This window comes from Martes martes, assembly GCF_963455335.1.
Source record: "Martes martes genome assembly, chromosome: 7".
Classification (NCBI taxonomy): domain Eukaryota; kingdom Metazoa; phylum Chordata; class Mammalia; order Carnivora; family Mustelidae; genus Martes; species Martes martes.
The window spans coordinates 32,403,320-32,425,745 of NC_137894.1; the positions used below are offsets into that span (position 1 = coordinate 32,403,320).

General features: G+C 45.3%; 1 protein-coding gene across 3 annotated transcripts in view; it reads right to left on the reverse strand.

Annotated features, from left to right (window-relative positions):
• Positions 1-2,654: 2,654 nt before the first annotated feature.
• The window catches only part of BBS4 (Bardet-Biedl syndrome 4), a 54,984-nt gene continuing 35,212 nt past the window's right edge, over positions 2,655-22,426 (reverse strand). For all 3 annotated transcript variants that reach the window (XM_080807419.1, XM_080807418.1, XM_080807417.1), the window contains 13 exons: positions 19,847-19,910; positions 18,502-18,613; positions 17,340-17,412; positions 14,006-14,059; positions 12,539-12,666; positions 10,046-10,100; positions 8,804-8,872; positions 7,673-7,825; positions 7,401-7,572; positions 5,635-5,704; positions 4,916-5,057; positions 4,172-4,373; positions 2,655-3,625 (listed from right to left, as the gene is read on the reverse strand). In XM_080807419.1, the coding sequence (XP_080663545.1) occupies positions 3,516-3,625; positions 4,172-4,373; positions 4,916-5,057; positions 5,635-5,704; positions 7,401-7,572; positions 7,673-7,825; positions 8,804-8,872; positions 10,046-10,100; positions 12,539-12,609 (1,044 nt within the window). In that variant the 5' untranslated portion in view covers positions 12,610-12,666; positions 14,006-14,059; positions 17,340-17,412; positions 18,502-18,613; positions 19,847-19,910 and the 3' untranslated portion in view covers positions 2,655-3,515. The remainder of the gene's footprint in view (positions 3,626-4,171; positions 4,374-4,915; positions 5,058-5,634; positions 5,705-7,400; positions 7,573-7,672; positions 7,826-8,803; positions 8,873-10,045; positions 10,101-12,538; positions 12,667-14,005; positions 14,060-17,339; positions 17,413-18,501; positions 18,614-19,846; positions 19,911-22,426) is intronic.

Genomic DNA, 22,426 nt, shown 5'->3' on the forward strand with positions numbered 1-22,426 from the left:
CTTCTACTGAACTGAACTTTTTATTATTATAACATGTCCCTCTTTATTTCTGGTAATGCTCCTTGAAGTCTTCTTCAGCGGACATTAATACAGCTCTCCAGACTTAGACCTGTAGCTTGAATGGTATCGCTTTTTCCATCCTTCTGCTTTCAGTGACAGATTTGTTTATCCTTTCTCTACTTTTTAATTGGAATGTACAGTCCAATTACTTTTTTTTTTAAGATTTTATTTATTTGAGGGGCGCCTGGGTGGCTCAGTGGGTTAAGCCTCTGCCTTCGGCTCAGGTCATGATCCCGGGGTCCTGGGATCGAGCCCCACATTGGGCTCTCTGCTCAGCGGGGAGCCTGCTTCCCCCTCTCTCTGCCTGCCTCTCTGCCTACTTGTGATCTCTGCCTGTCAAATAAATAAAATCTTTAAAAAAAAAAAAGATTTTATTTATTTGACAGAGATCATAAGCAGCAGAGAGGCAGGCAGAGAGTGGGGGAAGCAGGCTCCCCGCTGAGCAGAGAGCCTGATGTGGGGCTCAATCCCAGGACCCCGAGATCATGACCTGAGCCGAAGGCACTGAGCCACCCAGGCGCCCCAATTACTTTTTAGTCTAATAATGTTTTAATGTAATTATGGCCTTGATTGGATTCACATTAACATTTTCTTATTTTGTCTTTCTCCCATCTTTTTTTGTTGTTGTTCCTTGGTTCTTCCCTTCCTGCCCTTTAGGGGAGGTGGGTACTAATTGAATACTTTTTAGAATTTTAATGTTCAGAGGCACCTGACTGACTCAATCGGAAGAGTGTGCAACTCTTAATCTCAGGGTCATGAGTTTGAGCCCCATGTTGGGTATAGAGATTGCTTTAAAAACTAAAATCTTAGGGATGCCTGGGTGGTTCAGGTGGGTTAAGCATCCAGTCTTGATTTCGGCTCAGGTCATGATCTCAGCGTTGAGATCAAGCCTTGAGATCCAGCCTCATCTGGCTCCATGCTAGGTGTGTTGCTGCTTAAGATTCTGTCTCTCCCTCTGCCCCTCCCCCCTTCTTGAAAACAAAATTATTATAATCATACATCCCGAAGCTTTACTGTCTTTGGGATGCAGTTTTGTACTAACATTACTCCGTTAAAAGGGCACTTTTCCCATACGCTAGTTCATACTTGCACTTTCCTGCCTCAGTTCAAGCCATCTAAAACCACGTGTGCTGTGATGATGTAGTTTGCCTCATTTTCCTAATTCTGTGAAAAATTGTGATGACACGAGCAACGCCCATATTAGAAATCAGAATAGCTCCTTTCTCACCAGAGTTGAACAAGAAGATGCGAATCCACATGCCCAAAAGACCAGGCAGTGCGACCTAGTACGGCTGAGCCCCAGACAACGTGGGCTTGAGCTGTGCAGGCCTGCTTATACGTGGACTTTCTTCAGTAAATGCACTGGAAGACTTTTTGGAGATCTGTGACAATTTGAAAAAACTCAGATGAACCATGTAGCTTAGAAATATAAAAAAAATTTTTTTAAGAAAAAGGTATATCATGAATGCATGGATAACAGGTAAGAGCGGGAGCTCTGCATCCAGACCTGGGTTCAAATCGTGATCCGCCATTTTCCTTGGAAAACTCATTTTACCTCTCCCAACCTCCGCCACCTCCTTTACAGAGAGGGGATAATAGTGTCGCTCTTTTGGGAGCGGTCAGGGAGACCAATCCCTTCCTGAGCCCATCCTTCCCTGCCTCCCCGAACAGCACTGTCCTGGGTTTGTCTCTTCGGTCACTGTCACTTGCTTCTGTCTCCTTTGTGAGCTCTTCTGCTTCTCCCTTTAAATACTGGTGTCCCGTTTTTGGTCCCCCCGCCCCATCTTCTTGTTCCTAGCTTTCTTCTGGGGACTCCTTTCAAATCTGTGGTTTCAGCGATCACCCAAATCAAGCTACTCCTGCATCTTTTCCTTCAAGCCAGATTTCACATCTGAAATCTAGCTGTCCCAGTATCTGATACCCCTTCTGGATGCCCTGAAGGCAAACATGTCTACAACTAGACTCCACAACCCTGCACCTGAGTCCCCCCGATGTTCCTCTTTGGTTTGTGTAACTCTCCCCAGCAGCACGTGCCCCCGCGATGGTCTGTTCTCAGCTGCTACATCCAGCCCCCAACTCTTGTTGACTTGACTTCCCGAATCTCTCCCAGAGTCCCCTCTCCTCTTAGTTTATACCCTGTTACTTCTCACCAAGACCTTCCGGTCACAGGGACACCGGACTCCATCCACATCGAGCCAGAGGTGAGTTTCCTCAGTGGCACAGACATAGACCACGGGTCTGCCACACACTTGCCGAGGGGTCCTTGCCACCGCTGTGCTGCCCTGGATCTCGGAGACCCAAGAACCACAGGGTTTTCTGCTCTTGTAGCTGCTGCCTCAACGTCGAAACAGACCCAGTCGTAATACAAAAAACTCCTTAGTTTGGTTTGGCAGTAGGTCTGTCCTCACCTTCAAATTCTGGTGATTTTAGGCCATCTTAAGTGCAAAATGGGGACTGGACCTCACGCAAACTGCTGGCCCACCATCCCTCAGGGCGGCAGCAGAAGCTATGCTGGCACTAAGCACGAACTTGGCCGTGAGGTGCCTTCTCTAGCTTCAAACTACTTTTGGAAGTAGGGAAGAGGAGACTGTGATCACAGGTTCTTTTAAAAAGGTTTTATTGTGATTTCTTCTTTTTACACCTAAGTAACAACTTTCCCCTAAAGGAATGATAATACATAATCTTTATTCTAAAAAGGACGTATAGATGATGTATTGATAGCATCTGGACAGGGGTATCATTGATTGTTTTAAATCAAAATTAAGAAGCTCTTTTTTCCCTTTTCATCCTTGGTGCTGAAAGCAGCCCAGCCCTTCACTCCTGCTGCTTGTACCGACATGATCTGGCTCTCCGCACACTCTGACTTCTCTCAAGAACAAGACACGGGGACTTGTTCGGGATTCCCTTGGACAGGTACAGCTCGGAGAGCCAACAGGCTGGGCCTCAACTTACAGAGGTTTGTTCATCATTTTTTCCCCTCAGACTGTTAGAGCTGGATTACTAATCCAGGATTTGTGTTTGCCTTCAGGGCTGCCAAGCCCCACAGCCTGAGGATCACCTCGGCTAAGCCGAGGCTTTGCCATAACCGGGTTCCTGAGCATGGGTCTGCCTCAGACTTTCCCTCCACAGAGGATGGGGTCAGTCATCCAGGAGGCCCAAGTCATTTCAAAAGGTAACAGCATCATGTGCCCTGTTGGCATTTGGAGCTACGCACACACAGCCATGAGCCTTGCACTTAATTCTTAAAGGACCTGTCCGGGCTCCATTCTCTTTCCAGGCTGACAGGGCGAACGGGAGGCCATATCGGCTGCAGGCCCCTTGCGATCATCATCACACATCCTGCATCCCCCGGTGCCCAGGGAACAAGCTGGCCTCCTTGCTGCCTGTGGCACATGAGCTTTCCTAATCTGCTACATCCTCACCAAAGAAACCCCCACTCTGAGGTCATCCTGCTCCTATTTTTCTCTTATTTGTGCTGACGCTTCCGCTGGATGTGCTTCGGTAGTGGGCTCCGGCTCCAGAGGCAGAGATGGCGGCTTTGGGAGCTGGGAGACTCCTCCCACACCTGGTAACAGAACAGGCAGGTTGAGTTCCCAGTTCCACAATCTGGGAGGAAATCATGATTTTTATTGTCAAATTTCAAGAAGAAACCCTGTATCTTCTAGGACCAGTGGGACTGTGGCGTATCTTTGCAGCTGGGAAGTTAGGCCATAGCCAAGAATTATAGCAACAGTCCAGTTTGCCTTCAGTGACTCACTGAGATACATCTTCAGTTACCTGACCCATGCCTACTGATGCAGTCTTGCTGGAATTTTCCCTGCTTTACCTGAACAGAAGGTACTGTCATGCGTTGCTAACCCTGAATAGTGTAAAGCCCCAGTGTTTGAACCACTCACCTGAGCCTGCCAGTCGCCGTTCCCTACTGCACAACTTGCCTTAAGAAAGCAAGTGCCAGTTTGGCCAGCATATGGCTTTTTTCCCCTTCCGGGAAACGCAACTTAAACGTGTTCTCAGTCTGAAAAGTGTAAGCCTCACTTAAAGCTGCCATCTCTCTGCTGGCACACGCAGCTTGTACCCCCAAGGACTCCATGAGCTGTGTGGCGCCTCCTACCTGAGGGGAGCTTCCTGTGTGCAGCTGCGGAAGACATCGCCTGGCCCAGAGCTTGATTAGAGCCCAGAGGCTGCTGGAAACCACCAGCTTTGCTGGCTGAAGTGGTTCGGTGCTTTGACTTGGTATCTTTAACTGGTTTCGTCCAGACTAGTGCCTCCCCGACCTGGAGGGCAGCTCCCAGTTTCTGGGCCATTTCTACCATCTTGTGCCCATGTGGGAAGAAAAAAAAGAGTCACAGATAGCACTGGCAGAGTCAAGCCTACCTACTGCTTCCCAGAGGCCTTACACCTGGGAGTATTCAGCTGAAATCGTGTCTGCCAATACTAGGGTTTGAGAGAGGCAGTATTTATTGCACGGAAATCATTCTCCAACAGCGGAGAATACAGATCCCCTTTAGTGGGCGGCACGGGAAGGCATACAGGATCTCAGAACCCAATGATTCAAGGTCAGCGCGTTACAGGGCCTAACTCAGGCCTTTCCCAATGAGGGGAAGTGGGAGGAAGCTGCAAAGAGACACAGACCTCAACTCAGTTGTATTCTATCAATAACATAACTCAGCCTGAATTTCCCCTTACTATTTTCTTCTAGAAAGGTTTTTCCTCAGGCTGTGACTAATTGAAGATTTCATGCTGCCAGGAACATCAAAGCCAAAATAGGTATGAACCTTTAGAATACCTTGTATCTGGATTATTTGGGCTTGACTCAAATGTCCCCAGACAGCCTCGGAGCTAATGAAAGACACACCTCAGAGTCAAACTCCAGAGAGCTGCTTTCCTTGAGCAGGTTGACTTTCTTCTCCATCTCCTGGTACTGGGCCAGGGCCCCCTTCTTCTCACCCTGGTTGTACAGCAGCACGGCATAGTTCAGGTTTACTAAGGGGTTACACCTGTGCCAAACAGGGATTCTGTGAGGCTTGGGATCTGCAACCTGTGCTCATTCAGAGATCCTTCTCATTGTACAAAAAAAACAGACAAAAAGTGATTAAGTAGAGACTTCCCCCTTCTACTGCAAGGTGAGAACACGTGTGTGGGGGGCCTCTGGAGAAGCATCAAGGAAGTAACTGCCCAGCCAGCCAAGCAGGAGGTAGTGGGAGCAGCAAGTCTGATGTCCCAGCCCTCATGGCCGGCTTGAAAAGGGGATTCCCGAGCCCGCTGTCGGGCAGATGCCGGTGGAATGAATCCCGGGAGAGCTGTTTATCTCAAACTAAGCTCTGAGCCTCATCTGCTATTCCAGCCAGCCCATGGCTGTCAGCAGCCCAAGCCCACTGCCAGCGCCTTCTCTGGCTCCTGACTGCTGACTCGGGACTGGAGGCCATGTCCGTTCTAGCAGAGCCACCAGAGCGTGCTGAGGGCCCAGGTCCTTCCGCAGCTAGGCAGCAAGAGCAACACCGGGGCTGTGGCGCCACCTGGTGGTTTCGGAGAGTCCAGCCCGCCCCCACAACCATTCCCAACAGAGCAGCTTACTTGTCCAGGCGGACGGCTTCTGCATAGGCTCTCTTGGCATTCTCCGGATCTTCCAGGTTGGTCAAAGCCACTGCAACAGAGAAAGTGGACACCGTGGCTGGAAAGCCCAGCACAGAAAACACAAGGAATGTTTCAAGACCACTGTTCATTCATCCCCACCTTTGCCCTCTCACCTCCTGGGGCCACCACTAGCAGTCACTTGGCCTGGATGCCCCTGCGTCATCGGCTTCAACGACCCCTCCCCACAGTCAGCAGTGGCTGAGGCCTCCGAATCCTGTTTGTTTCGCTTTCTTTTCTGACACCGCCCTTGTTAAGGTGTAAGTTGTTTCAGGCTTGCCATTTTATCCCCACAGCAGTGTCTCCACCAGCCCCAAAGCTGCCCATGTCACCATCTGATTTAAGAATCCTCACTGGTTTGCCATCACCCATAACCATGATCTTTAACTTTTGTTTAGCAACAGAACACAATCTCCTTTTTAATCAGTATTATCTGGAAGCCTGTTCAATAAAACAAAGGAAACAGAGCTGTCTGGAAGGCAGGCCCACTCCACCTCCCCATAAGCCATGCGTTCACTTCCACCGAACACAAAAGAGGCCTAGGAATATAGCTGGAAAACCTCAGCCTCTAGAATAAAGGCCAAAGTCCTTTATCCAAAGGCATTCCACTCATGCCATCTGATGTGGCCCCAGACTATCTCTCCTGACCACCCCCTCACTGTGCTCCACACACGCCTGCCGCGCCCACGCTGCCGTTCGGGCTGCACGACTTGCTCCCCGCTCCTTGGCCACACTGTGCCAGTGAATTCTACTTTGTGAAGTCAGAAATGCTGCTCATGCCTTATAGTAGGGCTGTCTGTTCCCATTCCTGCATCCCCATCAGAATGGAGCTCACTTCGTATTCAGGCAACCCACAGTGAACCATTCAATTTGCTTTGGCAACCTTCCTCTTATAAAAAAGAGGAAACCCCACAATAATGATTTTTAAAAACCCACCAGGGGGCGCCTGGGTGGCTCAGTGGGTTAAAGCCTCTGCCTTCGGCTCAGGTCATGATCCCAGGTCCTGGGATCAAGCCCCTCATTGGGCTCTGTGCTCAGCAGAGAGCCTGCTCCCCCCACCCCCCGCCTGCCTCTCTGCCTACTTGTGATCTCTGTCAAATAAATAAATAAAAATCTTAAAAAAAAGAAAAATCACCAGAAGACCACACTGTCAGAATACGGAAAGTGCTTTTGGGCTTACATTTTAGTAAGTCTTGTATGTGGAGAAATACCCCCAGAAAGAGTATTAGTACTTTAATAACAGACCAATTATGTAATGATAATAAAACCAATACTTAATATTCATTGGTTATTTAATTATGTAATCCTCCCTCTCTACTGTGAGTTCTAACCAGTACGTAGTGGAAGGAGGACCCTTCCTAAAGCCCAAGCTGTTAACACTCGGTGGTATCTGGAACTTGGTTGGACTCTTTGTTTTTCCCTCTCTCTCTCTCTTTGTAAATAAACTGTCAAGTCAGGGAAAACAACTGGTAAAAGATGAACTAGGAATGATCTTGATTTAACCTGTTGGTCTCTGAGTGAAACACCTCCAAGCTAGAAGAAACCAAATATTCTGTCTTTTTTCAAGCTCCAGGGCACTCAACTAGGCTCCAATGGGATCTGTGAGGCAATGGCTTCTACGGGACATTTAACCACTGGCCTCATATGATTCTAGATCATTTTCCGTCATCACAGACTACAGGGGGGCTCTCCCCACAAATGTCTCTTACCAGCCAAGAGCATGTAGAGCTCCCCCATCTTTGGCTGGAGGTTGATGGCTGCGCTGAGGAAATGGAAAGCCGACGCATACTGCTGCATGGTCAGGTGGACGAGGCCCAAATTATATAGAATCTTCCAATCGAAGGGAGACAAATAGTTGGCTCGCTTCAGGCAGCTGATAGCCTGCAGGGAGAGGGGGTACTCGATGAGCAGCTGGGACAAGCCTGGCAGCCCCAGGAACTGCCTCTATGAACACAAACAAGGAAGATGGGGAGACACTCACTGCCACATATTTCTTCTTGCCAAAGAAACACATTCCAATGTTATTCCAGAGTGGAGGACTTTCTGGAACAGCACAAGCTACGACTCTGTATTTTGTGAGGGCAACATCAAAGTCCCCATGGGTCTGCATCATGCTGCCTGCCGCCAAGATGGCCTGAAAACAAAGGACATGAAAAGCCGGTAATTGAGCCATTCCCCAAAGCCTTTCGCAGTGAAGCGGTGGTTCTGGGTGTACTCAGCAGGCCTGTCAGCAAGGACAGGACTCCACACTTCTTCCAGGACATAGAAAATATATTCAGGCTCTCGGGACAGATGCTTGGGAGGAATGTCCCTGTGCCCCTGGCTTTCTTTGGCACAGAAAAGAAAAAAGAAAAAAAAATGTCAGTGACTTGCCCTGGCTCACTTGTTCCTACTTCTAGTTCAGAAAGTCAGTATTTCAGATAGTCAAGGCCCTTTCAGTGAAAACAGCCTTTCATCTGTTCTCCACGGCCCCTACTTGGTATGCCAAATGCTCCAGACAACCCAGAAACTGCTGTCTGGCCACTTAAGGTCCAGCTCCTCTGGCACCACCCGGGGGGTCAGCCGGAGGCCTCCGCAGCCCCGCCCTCTCATTTCTCAGAGGAAAGGTCCAGGCAGGCGCTGGCAGATTCAGCCTACCACACCTCCCATGATGGAAGAGATAGGGCCAGGTCTGCACCCTTCTTCAAAGCTTGTTTTGCTGCATCTCCCTCCATGACGTTCATCCACTGCACAATCTCAGCCCCAAAGTCCTATCTGGGTGAGAGTTGTCCTCACAAATTCATTAAGAACCCAGAAGTCACTTCCCCACATTCTCCTCGGACAGCAGTGTGGAGACTCTGGACCTCATTTCCTGAGTAACACAAGGACCAGCATGAGTTTCACTGTCTGCATGACAGGCCTGTGACAGCAAATGTGCGCTCGTAGAAAATAAGCAGAGCGCGAACTTTACCATGTGTTACCATATGTTCATCAAGAAGGGCCATATCTGTTTGTAATTTTTCCAAGAAACAGGTATTTCTCAAGTATCCAAAATGCTTTCTAGGGCCAGATCACCTCTGGCAGCAGTGGGAGCGGCTGTGTGAAGGCTCCAGGGTTGGACAGCCTACAATACCTTGTAGTTGGTAGGGTCATAAGTCAGTGCATTTCCAAGGTGTTCAAATGCCTTCTGGTAAATGCCGAGCTTGGAGAAAAAGCAAACCAGAGAATTACATTGGGGGGAGATAGCAGTCTGGCCAACCACACCCCAAACAGCAACACCCAGGCTTTTTGGTTGTCATGGCAAAAAAAAAAAAAAAAAAGCTACAGATACCAGCTTTAAAAAAACTAAAAACCCCCATATTTGTTGATTTGTCCCCTGAAGGTCAAAGTATCTATGCACCAGAGCCACCTCTGGTGCACTCTGGTGTTCCACAACAATGCTTCCCTGGCAGGAAATGGGCCGGTAAGCCTCAATAGTGGGGGGGGTAGGGGGGTTGGGGGGTGGAGGAGGGGCAACCTCCAAGCCAAAGCCAGGAATGTCCAGGATTAAGCTCCTGATTCCTTTTCAAGAAAAACAAAAGATAAAAAGGCCACCCCAGAGGCAGAGCCGGTGGGCCAGCTGAGCAGAGAACTGAAGGAGCTTGGGGGGGCAGGACAGGGCGAGAGCCTCCGGGGTCCCCGCCAGGCCTGCGGGCTGGTACAGAGAAGTGGAGGCACTAAAAAAAGCCATTCACGGGCGCCTGGGTGGCTCAGTTGGGTTGGGCCTCTGCCTTCGGCTCAGGTCATGATCTCAGGATCCTGGGATCAAGGCCCGCATCGGGCTCTCTGCTCCGCAGGGAGCCTGCTTCCTCCTCTCTCTCTCTCTCTCTCTGCCTGCCTCTCTGCCTACTTGTGATCTCTGTCTGTCAAATAAATAAATAAAATATTTAAAAAAAAAAAACCCATTCACATGTGGGGAAATGTGGAGGGTAGAGGAGATTTCTTATTCTAGACAATGCTCTGCCGCCGCTTTCCCAGAGGACCTGGCTGGGCAGAGGCAGCAAGGTAAGTGGCCTCCAGCCCCAGCCCTGCGGGTGCTCACCTGCCTCACAGCTTCTCCAGCAGCAACTCCCCACCAGTTCTCTGCTCTGCCCTTTCCTTACATGGGTAAGAATTACAACGGCAGGAGCCTCAAACTTATTTGCCTGATTCAAATGCAGAAAAGTGATTCCTTTAGCAAACAAAGAATATCAAATGTAGACACAGAGGTTCATGTGCTTCCTACGACCTTCAGCACAATGTGTTGAAGTAAAACCAAAGTGCAAGGATGCCACAATCCATACAAATCCAAAAGCATTTCTAACATCAGTGCATAGATGCGTAGAGTTCTCATTACCTGTAAATAGAGTAGTCCTAAAGTTGTGAGAAGTTCCGTATTTTCTGGCGAGAACCTGCAACACATGGACCCACATGGAGTGCTCAGAGGGAAACAAGATGCGTATGACACACCGAGACCCCTGCCCGCTGACGCGCCCTTACGCCGCACCTGGAGACACCCTGGCGCCTCCTGCTCCCCATGAAAATTCCTGAAGCTGATTTGGGAATTTCCTTCAAAAGTTGGTCCTCTCAACCCCAGCTACAAGACCGACTGCTCAGCAAGAAAGAAACGGGACTTAGAATCCAGACTCCTTTGTCAGGGCCCTTCCTTAGGGCCAAAGTCCTAAGAACCATCTATGGAATATTCGCTGTGACTGTCCTGATTATACTGACACAATTCAAGACTGACACTCCATGAATCAAGTCTGTCCGAAACACACAGTTGTAGCCAGTTCTCTCTCATAGGTTTGGGGGCAGCGGTTGCTGTTTTTTCTGGCCTCACTGTACTGACAATGCCAGCAGTTTTCTGTGTGGTTAGCATCTCAGTGGCCCTAATGCTCTGCTCTCCACATTAAACAAAAAGCCATACTAAACAACCAAACAAAAAAGAAGGAAGATACAAACCAGCTCGAGGAAAAAATTAGCCTTTGGCTTTGGGCGGTAAACACTGACTTAAGTAAAAGATGATTTGCTTTCCCAGTCCCTCACTGATCCTTGCCTTTGTCATAAAACCTAAGCCACAATGAGCTGAGCTGTTCTGTCTGTAGGACCATCAGCAGTTTCAACAGTGAAAATGCCAAAAGGCAAGGAGCAGCACCTCCTGCTTCTAAGGAATGAGTGGGGCACTGGTTACCTAGGGGGATATCAGACCAGAGGGGCCAAAGCCCCAGACAGCAGGCACCTAAGCTGGCCAGAGCTTACTCAGTTCAACAGAGTATATGCCCTTCACTTTCTGCCATAGCAAATATCCACTTTGATCACCTCCCTCCCACAAACCAACTATGTAACTTCTTTGATTTTGGTGGCAGACCCCTTGATCCCCACCAAAATGTGACTACCATCTCCAAAGCAATAGGTCATAAACAATGGTCTCCATTCTCAGTGAAGTTCCAGATGTTCAGCTGTCCCCTTTTTCCCTTGGGAATTTTACTGACTTAAGTCCTTGATGAGCCCCTGGAAGAATGTCACCCTCCAGATTTCTGTGAGCTAATCTCAAAGAGACAACTTTAAACGGCAGAAGTTGGGGATCAAGGCTTCCACCCAGCACCATAGAAGCTTAAAATATGCTACAGGAGCTCCTTCCTACTTGTCCCTGTAAACTTAGCCTCTTGCTGACAAATCTTTTGTAGCTTAACAAATCAAGTGATTTGTTAAAGAGAAGGAGAGAAAGAGAGAGCACGAAGTGGGGAGGGATAGAGGAAGAGAGAGACTCTCAAGCAGGCTGCCTGCTGAGTGGGGAGCTCAACGAGAGGCTTCATCTCACAACCCTGAGATCATGACCTGAGCCGAAATCATGAGTTAACCAACTGAGCCACACACATGCCCCAAACCAAGGGATTTTTATATCTTTTTAGACACAAAATGTGGTTGAAAAAAATTCAGAAGAGTGTTGCGACTGGTATGATCAGAGAAGTGACTGCTATGGTAGAAAACAAAGGTAATTAACAGAATTCTAAGTTTAGTTCAGAGACTAATTATCAGGAATTACACACTGTAGCCACACATCCTGTTAAGTGACAAAACAAACAAGACCCTATACAAAAAAGAAAAGACAGTATGTGTCCCTAGAGAAGAAACATTGAACACCATCCTGGAAAAGCAGTCCATTCCATTATCAACTGGGGTTTGGCCTACCCTCATGATGTTTAAAAAAAAAACCAAAAAACAACAAGATATTGGTCTCATGCTAATAAAGGCCACACGTTTATTAGTGAATCAAGAGATGTCTGACGCCAGTGTCTCTGGAAACAAGATCTGCTATAAAGCTTAAAACCACAGTGGCAGACTGCCAGCAGACTGCAAAATCTATCCGCTCCTTCCTCCTAAGCACATGTGTACCCACCTCCCTTGCAGCTAGTGGCCGCCTCACCTCATGAACCATGGGATATGAGCAGGAATGAGGTGTGCAACTTCTGAACCATTAAGATACTCTGAGCTGCTAACTCAGTGGTTTCCTCTACCACCGCCCCCCACCACAGCCTGGACCATGGATCTACCTTAAGTAGCTTCAACCATACAGGTGAAGGCAACAACTGGAGGAATGGTGGGTCCTGGATTGATCTTGTGGAGCAAAGCTATCCAGCTAGGCAGACTAGCCCTACTGACAGGTGAGAAACACACTCTTCCTTATGTAAGCAAGCCTCTGGGAGCTTCGAACCTTAGCTTGAGTTTTACTCTAACTTACATAACTAGGAATCCATCAGAGTAATCCATACTCAGTCTTAAGCTTGGGGGTTCCTATGTCTGCTCCCATTGATTTTCTCATTGCCTTAAAGAAAACAGACACACTTACTCTACTGCCTTCTTGTAGATTTCGATGGCCTTGTCCAAGTTCCCCTCTAGCAAGTGGATTTTCCCCAGCATTATGTAAGTCAGATCGTGCCTGTTAAGATGGAGGGCGTTGTGCAGCTGCTCTTGTGCCTGACAAGATTGATGGGAGTAAAGAGAACCAAATCACTACCACAAAAGGACAATGGCTTGGTGTGGCTATCAGAAAGAGCTCCCCCTGTACTCAGGCAGGAACATGACATCTCAGCAAACAGCTCCCACTACCTCAAATCCCTAAAACATACCAAAACCGCTTGCTGACAGGACAGCTGGCAACATGAGGTGTCTGCCTCTGGAGCCATGTGGGAGAGTTTTTTATACAAGATGACTAACCTTTTTGAGTGTCTTCTGCTGCTTGATACCCACACCCATGACTCATACTTCCTAATTCAAAGGAGTGTCAGAGTACAAAATAGAGCACTGCCCCAAACTTCATCCCAGCTGCACTGCTAACCAACTCCACAACCTTCCCCCGGGTGGACCTCATTTTCCTCACCAGTATTTTGATAAATAAATTTTGATAAACTGTTCTCATTTATTCACTCAACATGTATCCATTGAGTACCTATTCTGGGTACTAGGGATACCGGAGCTAACAAAACAAACCCCTCACTCTGGAAGAGCTTTATCCTAATCGATGACCAAAAGAATTTAAGTCATTAATTGATTCAACAAGTATTTACATCAATGTCAAGTATTATATTTGCTCTGTCAGCTTTACAGTAAAATCTAAATATAATTCTCCTAATCAGTACAGGTCTGACGAAAGACCAATCCCACCTCTCCCCTGGCTCAGAATAATCCTATGAATAGAAATGTACTTGCTTGGAATATTCTCTGAGGAGAAAACGCTCCTAAGCAAGCATGTAACATTGTGGATCTGCCCAGGAAACAAGGAGACCCACTAAAAATATAAGTTCTTAGATGGAAAGTAACATTAAAAATGGTAACTGTCAGAAATCAAATCCACTTAAAACTTAAATTCATTTCCAGTAATCTTAAAAACTGAAATCATTTGCTGTCAGACAGTAAGATAGCTCACACAATCATGATTACATTTTTAAGACCTAAGCATTCACTTTTGATATCTAAGTTTTACTGAACATTTGTTTCTATACTGGAAAATCAGACTAGGGATGGAAGAGAAGAGGGGAGAGAAGTGATTCGATTGCCATTCCCTCATAGTATTTCTAGAGTTTGTCATTTTCTTGCTAAAATCAGAAACGAAAAAAAAAACTGGAAAAACAGATGGATGAAAAATGAGAATAAATATGGGGATAAACGTATGGCACTTTCAATTTTGGCTGCCAAAATCTCTACAAGCACTTCTCAGGAATACTACACTGCGAGTGATGGCGCCCCTGCAACAGGCGGCCCCTCGGTGGGCGCCCCAGCCCGGCACTCAACCACCACCACCATTCCCACACATTACCTTGCTGAACTGTTTCAGATAAATGTAGCAGACTCCCAGATTGTGACAGATCTCCTACACACAAAAGAAAGTAAAACAGCATAGGTGTGAACTCCACAGTTACTAACAGAATGATACAACAGGGATCTAGGGACTGTTACTGTCCAGCAAAGCTGACATTTAAATGGCACTAGAGGTAGTTCTTTTACTAGATTTCATACTTAAATACATTTAATTCTACAAAATGGGTTAATATTAAAAACTCAGTTTATAAGAGATAAAAGCAGAATTTAACAGGTGATCTTCCTGGATCCTAGAGATACATACGCAGCCCTAGGCCCTTCTTCTCTAAGAGCTGCCCCCTGCCCTCTTCTCCGAAGAGACTGCCCACAGCTCCTGCTCCCATCCCTGATGGGTGTATGGGTGTGTGGGTGTGTGGGTGTGTGGGTGGGTGTGTGTGTGTGTGTGTGTGTGTGTGTGAGCATGTGAGCGTGTGCGCACATGCGCACATCGGTGTGCTGACCAGATTCCTTCTCCTAGGAATATGGGACTTGACGACTTGATGTGGACTCGGGAACTGACACCACCTCTGGAGGCCACTGAGGCGGAATGCATGTCATTGGAGCCAGTCTGCTGAAGTCTGCAAATGCTGGCCCATAGGCCAAATCCATCCTCTGCTTTTCTCGTAAATGAAGTCTTACTGGAGCACAGCCACAACCACTTGTTACACATTGCCTACAGAACTTTCACGCTAGGACTTTAGAGTTAAGTAGCGGCAGTAGAGACTGCATGAAGCCACAACGCTTAAAATATTCACTTGGCCCTTTATAGAAAGTTTGCCAGGCGCTGACCTACAGAAAGAAAAACTGAAGCCGAAATGCAGAGTAGCTGGTGACTGACAGCTGGCCAGGTCCAGTTCCCTGTAAGATGAGCCTGCATGTCCTGACCTTGAGTTATACAGAGTCTCTCAAGTTCCCTTGTATTCAATCTCCCTTTATCTGCGGTAGCTTCAGAGAAAGGGGGAAGCAAGGTGAGGAAAGCAGGAAGCAGTGAGGACTTCTTAGTAGTAGTGGAGAGGTGTGGAAGCACATTTAGACCCAGAAGCGTCCCTGTCGGAAGAAACACGGACCCCAGGGCTTAGAGACAAATGGTTTACAATGTGTTCTAAGTCCCCTAAAATAACAACAAAATAGGGATCATTGATGCAGTACCTACTTCACATCAGGCTCTGTGCCAGATGGTTTTCATATATGATTACTTTAATTTCCCCAGCAAACCTGAAACACAGGTATAACGATTCTGATTTGAGAGGTAAGCAAACTGAAGGTCAGAGAGGTTAAGTAGTTTGCCTAGCTTAAGACAAAGTGTTAGTACTAGGATACTTTGTCCTTTTTTAGGTCTAAATCTTCAGGAGAATTTCAACTATACATAAATGTAGACAGAATCACCATGGATTCATCACTCTGTTCCTTTAAAAAAAAAAAAAAAAAGATCTTATCCCTTAGAAATACATACTGAAACGTTTGTGGATGTTCTGCTGGATTTTGTGAAGTGGGGTAGATGGGAGTATGGATTGGATCGTTGTAGGGACAGAGCCCGACGCAGGGCTCGGTCCCACAACCCAGGGATCATGACCTGAGCCAAAGGCAGAAGCATAACAACTGAGCCTCCCAGGTGCCCCAGTCATCACCTTTATATTGTTGACTCCAAAATGTACATCCCTAGCCCGGAACACTTGAGTTTCAGATTCTGTATCCAGACATGCACTGGACACATCTCAATTTAGATGTCCTACCAGATGCTAAAACTCCTCATGTCCATAACTTAAAGACAGGATTTAGCTCTGACTGGCTATCATCCTCCTCTCCCAAAACTGCCTTCTCTTCCTTCCTGTATTTCCTGTTCTAGGTGATTGTCCCATAATCCACCAATCCATCTTTGCATCTCTAAGGCATAGCCCAGTGCCTATCATGTAGCAGACACTCATTTGTTGGAAGAATGACTAAATGAATGAAAGAGTAAATGAATTTTCCCTTATCTGTGGCTTCACTTTGGCCTTTAGCCATAAAGAACTTGGTGGCTTCTCTGTCTTCAGACCTACAGAAGTGACCAACAAACTGAAACTTCTCAAAAGTAATAGTGCCGTAAGAACTGCAGGGAACTCCATGCTCACTCTCCGTACTAACCAATCAAATCCTTCACACACAGATAGGTCTTTCCAGGAGTCCTCAGCTACTTGGAAAAAAAACAAAAAACAAACAAAAAAAAAAAAACCCCAACAGCCTGAGAAAGAAGAACCAAAACAAAGAGAGGAAGGAAAAGATAATTCTGGAAGACAGAACAAAACTTCAAGAGTCAGAGACATGGAGAGGCTATGTCCCTGAAAGTACAGCAAAAAGACAATGAGGGAGAACATGTGCGATGCAAGTGAAGAGCCACAGGGAACAAGTACAGAACACGGTGAATACAGGGGAAAACAGTGCGGCACCTGCCGCTGCTCAATATACACTCTCCTTGCTGTCCTTCCTATAAGACCAAACTTTGTTTAGAGTGTCAATGTGTCCAATGTAAAAACTACACTTCCCAGCCCCCCTTAAAGGGGTCAGGGTGGTTGACATCACACAAGTGGCAGTCTGTTGGGGGATTCTGGGAAAGCTATACATTCCTAATACAAGCCATGTCTTTGTCTCTTTGTTGCTTCCTTTTTCTTCCTGCCTGGAATGATGATGTGATCTTAGAGCTGCAGCAGACACCTTGTGACCATGAAGAAAAAGCTTCAGCCCTGACATCCTTGGACCACCAAGCAACTACTCACCTGGATCTGTTTCATGAGAAAAAATAAACCCCTAACTGGTAAAGCCAATGATTAGTCAGAATTTTTATTGCTGATACAAAGAGATAGATAATGGAGGAGAAGGAAAAAAAAAAATCAAAGAACTACTCAAAGAAAATTTCCCGGACCCCAAAGGGGGCAAGGATCCTTAGAGAAAAGCCAACTGGGTCCACAGATAAGGGGGAAAAAAGAAAAGAAACACTTCTAGACAACTCTGACTGGTATTTCAGAACTCCAATGATAAAGAGAAAATCCTTGAAGCTTCTAGAGAGGAAAGCAGAGTTAGCAACTAGAATCAAACTGGTAAGAGACTGCCATAAAATCAAGTAGCAATGTCTGCTAAGTTATGAGGCAACATGATTTTTGACCTTACGTTTAGTTAAACCATCAGTCAAGTGTGAGGATAAAATAAAGATATTTTGGGCATGTAGGTATTTAGTAGCAGTAACAAAAGACAGCCATATGACAAATGGAACCATTAGCACATCACTAATGACAAAGAACTTCAAGTTCTCCACTTACCCAATCTTTCTGGTTAAGTTTAGCTGCTTCATTATATACTTCAGTGGCAGCTTTATGTTTTCCCAAAAGAAATCTGTGGAAGAGATACATTTTCTGGAATTAACTCAAAGCTTTTACAGGACTAACTCCACTAGTCCCTCATTTGACTTATATTCCAGCCAGGAGAGAATTCTGCAAGCCTCTTCCCTATTAGCTAGGACTAATAATACAGGACTAACTCCACTAGTCCCTCATTATGTTCCAACCAGGAGAAAATTCTGCAAGCCTCTTCCCTTTTAGCTGGCTGTGCTATTCTGGCCAATGAGGCTGGCATATGTCAATAATAGAAGCTCTTTTGGTAGAAGCTGCACTGACTGCTGTCCCAGGCTCTTGGTCTCTACACCAATTTTAGTGAAAGTCTTCTGTAATTTATTTTCTGTAATGTACCACCAATATAGAACAAAAAAGAAACAAGGTGAAGTATATATACCAGTTAAGCAAGGACTGCCAGCATTCATCACCACCATCTACTTAAGGGACATCCCCTTCCCTTTCAAGACTAAATCTCTTGCCTTGATATTGATCACAATTCTAAAGACAGGAAAAGGCAATCTGGGCCTCTATGCAAAGACAGTGCAAGTATGAATGACAGTAGGTAAGGAAGTGGGGGTGGGAACCCCATGGGACACCTTATGGCTCCAGAATTGAAAAACTACCAGTATACCTAACAGCTTATGAAGACTGGAGGTTTCTTGCATACAGGAGCTGTCAGGGCATCCACTCACAAACACTATGTCAAGTATTATACTACTGTACACTAATATACATAATAAATACTGTATATAATAATGTTGTATACTATACAACACTACTGTGTTGGAACAGCAGATGCAAAAAATGCTACGGATGCCAGCAGCATAAGGGGACTGAGGGAACAAGATGTCACCACTTATACGATAAACAGTATCAGTCTTCCCCCAACACACTACACCATACAATGTTTGAAATACTCATTGTTAACTCATCTTCTCAAATTTCAAAATCAATCCACTCTTCAAAGTGGATCCCAGTCTCCCTATTGAGCAATTCTCCCTCTCTGCATCAAGCTGCTCAGGCGGCCAGAAGCAGCCCCTGCCTGAGAACACCCTGAGTGTGCTGGGGCTTGCCAGCAGCAAATACTCACAAAGATCTGGCCACCTGCTTGAGGTTATCGGCACACTGAGGGCTGAGAACAGCACACGTCTGAAAGAGTTCTAGGGATTCCTGGATGTTTCCTTCCAGGCGAAATATTAATGCTGCCAAGAGACAGAAAACACAGAAAAAAAACCATCATATTCTAGGGAGAAAAGAGTCTGGTATCAGAAAAATCGGAGAAGAGGGAATTAAAAAATCATACCAAAGAAATCCTTTGGATAACTATATCTTTAACACAATCAGATAGGCCTAAACCCTATATCCTCAGGTAGGCCAAAACAAATAGCAAAGTGATTGACAATCTAAAACTTTTTTTAAATAAGATATCTCAAACCTACCTACTCCTCCATTCCCAGTATCCACCATGCAGATAATGAGGTGCCTTGCAAATTATCCTACAAATTCTTCATAATAAGGACATTCCTGGGCTTCCCCATCAAACACTCTATTTATCATGATAATTCAGACTTCTGTCTATCAATTTCCAGAGTATACCCCAACAGGGCAAGTGCAATCAGGGAGATTCTGGCTGCGAATGCACTAGTATGTTGGACTTGGTTTCAGTATAGCAACCACTCTGAATCAGTAATTTTTCCCAGGCTTAAATTTTTGGAAGAATTTACATGTTTAAGTATTATGAGGTGCTGAGAGTCTGGAACTTGTAATATTAGAAATAAAAGAGTTGGGTTTTTTTTTTGCCATGATGTCCTAGATGTGTCAATATCTTACCAATTACGTCAGAAAACTGTATGTTAATCTGAAGGATACCAATCCAGTGAGTGGTAAACAAAATCATTCATCACACTAAAGAATCAAAAGGGGAGTTCCCAGGAAAACTAAAGATGCTATGGAGTAAAATTTCAGTCAGTGGTTGCTATATTCGGTTTCTGATAAATTTCATCTATTCTCTGCTTTACCCTCTATACTTCTCGGCTTTCCCCCTTCATCCTAAGACCCTTATAAAAAATCCTCAAGCCTTTCCTCATCATTTCTACCTCATTTTTAGCCTGACCATAAGGAGACTTCCAGAAGCCCCTTCTGGACTTGAAGCTGCTGCCTGAGGTAGGGACCCTAACACCCACTCTGAAAACACTAGCTGCACATTAGAGAATGGGGGGGGAAGGACAGCAGCAAAAAAACCAAAACAAACAAACAAAAAACAGTCATTTCTGAGGTCAAATCCCACATAAGAATTATGTTCTGATTTCAAGCAACATAATACTGAATAAGACCTTTGTAGAACATTTGACTTTGAAGTGTTCATAGGCAGTTTGCTCTTCCTTCAGAACCTAGGCAAACTTCTCTATCAAGAAGAGAAGAAATTTATGTCTTACCTTGGACATAGATAGCATATTCACATAAGCCCTGAGTCTCCTGAAGCTGCTCTTTGATGACAGCCTGAAAGAGGACGAAAAATACTTCTGAGTAGTAGTTCAGTGTCTTGAGGTGTTTTTAAGAAAAGGTAGGTATAGGCTGTGAGACAGGAATCTATCAAAATCCTAGAGGAGAACAGAGGCAGCAACCTCTTTGACCTCAGCCACAGCAACTTCTTGGTAGACACGCCTCCAAAGGCAAGGGAAACAAAAGCAAAAATGAACTACTGGGACTTCATTAGGATAAAAAGCTTTTGCACAGCAAATGAAACGGTTGACAAAAACTAAAAGGCAACCCACAGAATAGGAGAAGATATTTGCAAATGTCTTATCAGATAAAGGGCTGGTATCCAAAATCTATTAAGAACTTATCAAACTCAATACTCAAAACACAAGAAGTCCAGTCAAGAAATGGGCAGAAGACATGAACAGACATTTCTCCAAAGAAGACATCTAAATGATCAATGGACACATGAAAAGATGCTCTACCTCACTGGGCATCAGGGAAATACAAATCAAAACCACAATGAGACACCAGCTCACACCGGACAGAATGGCTAAAATTAACAAGTCAGTAAACAATAGGGGTTGGTGAGCATGCGGAGAAAGGGGAGCCCTCTTACACTGTTGGGAATGCAAAATGATGCAGCCACTGTGGAAGACAATATGGAGGTTCCTCAAAGAGTTAAAAACAGAGCTACCCTACCACCCAGCAATTGCACTAGTAGGTATTTATCCAAAGGATACAGAACATGATTCCAAGGGGCACCTGCACCCCACTGTTTATAGCAGCAATGTGCCACAACAAACTATGGGAAGAGCCCTGATGTCCCCTGACAGATGAATGAATAAAAAAGATGTGGGGTATATACACAATGGAATATTACTCAGTCATCAAAAAGAATGAAATCTTGCCATTTGCAACGATGTGGATGGAACTACAGGGTATTATGCTAAGCGAAATAAGTCAAAGAAAGACAAATACCATATGATTTCACTTATATGTAGAATTTAAGAAACAAAACAGATGAGGCACCTGGGTGGCTCAGTCAGCTGGATGTTTGCCTTCAGCTCAGGTCATCATCCAGGGTCCTGGAATCAAGCCCCGCATTGGGCTTCCTGCTCAGTGGGGAGTCTGCTTCTTCCTCTCCCTCTGCCCCTCCCCACCTCTTGTGCTCTCTCTCTCTCAAATAAATAAATAAAATCTTAAAAAAAAAAAAAAGGTAAGAAATAAAACAGATGAACACAGGGGAAAGGAAAAAAAAAGTAAGATGAAAACAGAGGGAGGCAAACAATAAGACTCAACTGTAGGAAACAAACTAGGATTTGCTGGAGGAGAGCTGGGTGGGGGGATGGGATAACTAGGTGATGGGAATTAAGGAGGGCACTTGATATAATGAGCACTGAGTGTTATATGCAACTGATGAATCACTAAATTCTACCCCTGAAACTAATAATACAGTATATGTTAACTAAACTGAATTTAAAATTAAAAATTAAAAAAAAGAAAAGGTAGACATGGCAAGGAGATACGTAAGAAATCTATAGAATACAAATAACTACTAATAATGTTCATCTGGAATTTTTTTTAAATCTCAACTCTCTTGTGGTTACTTATTATAGAACAGGGGTCAGCAAACTATAGCCCACAGGCCAAATCAAGGCCACAGAGTCTGTTTTTATAAAGCTCTCAAACTAAGAGTAGTTTGTATATTTTTAAAGGGTTATTAAAAAAAAAAGAAATAAGAGAAGATGAAGAATATGAAACAGAGACTGTGGCCTACAAAGCCCAAAATATTTACCATCTGGCTCCTTACAGAAAAGCTTGCCAACCCTCATCTAGAATCTAGGCAAGCTCAAGAAAATATGAAAAGAGTTCCAGGCATCACTGTAGATGCCAGGGGCTGTCTGATATCGAAATATAGGCTCTCTCTTCCTCCTGTGACAGGGTAAGCTCAGGATGAGCTAGGAGTTCAGAGAACTCCTGGGTCTAACTTAAGAGAATCAAGGAAAGCCTTCTGGAGTCAACAGTTTTAAAATCCTGTGTTGGCAGGGATTGGAGGAGAAGCTAGGTGGCTAAGAGTGTCAGGGAAAAAAGGCTTCAAATGCCGTGCTAAAAAAGTTGAGAGCAATGGGAGAATCTTGGTAAGTTTTAAGCAGGAAGTAACCTGATTCTACTTGCTTTATAGAAAAGTCATTTTTGGAGCACTGTTGAAAACAGATGGGAAGCAGGCAAGATTAGTATAAGGATTCTTACAGTAATTTAAACAGAAAATGATGGAAATTAACTAAGGCCTAGAGAGAGAAGAAAGTGGGACAATTTCAAGAGATAATAGACAAGGATCTCCAGAATGTAATGATTATTTATAATACATTAGGGAAAATGCGTCAGGAGATTCTGACACAGACAGATGGATGAATGATGGTACCTATCCCTGCAACAGCGTACAAGAGAAGGAATAGGTCTAGAGGAAAGCAGATTAATTCAGCTACAGAAAAGCTAAACCTGAAACGCCTGTGAAGCACCAGTAGGTATCAGCT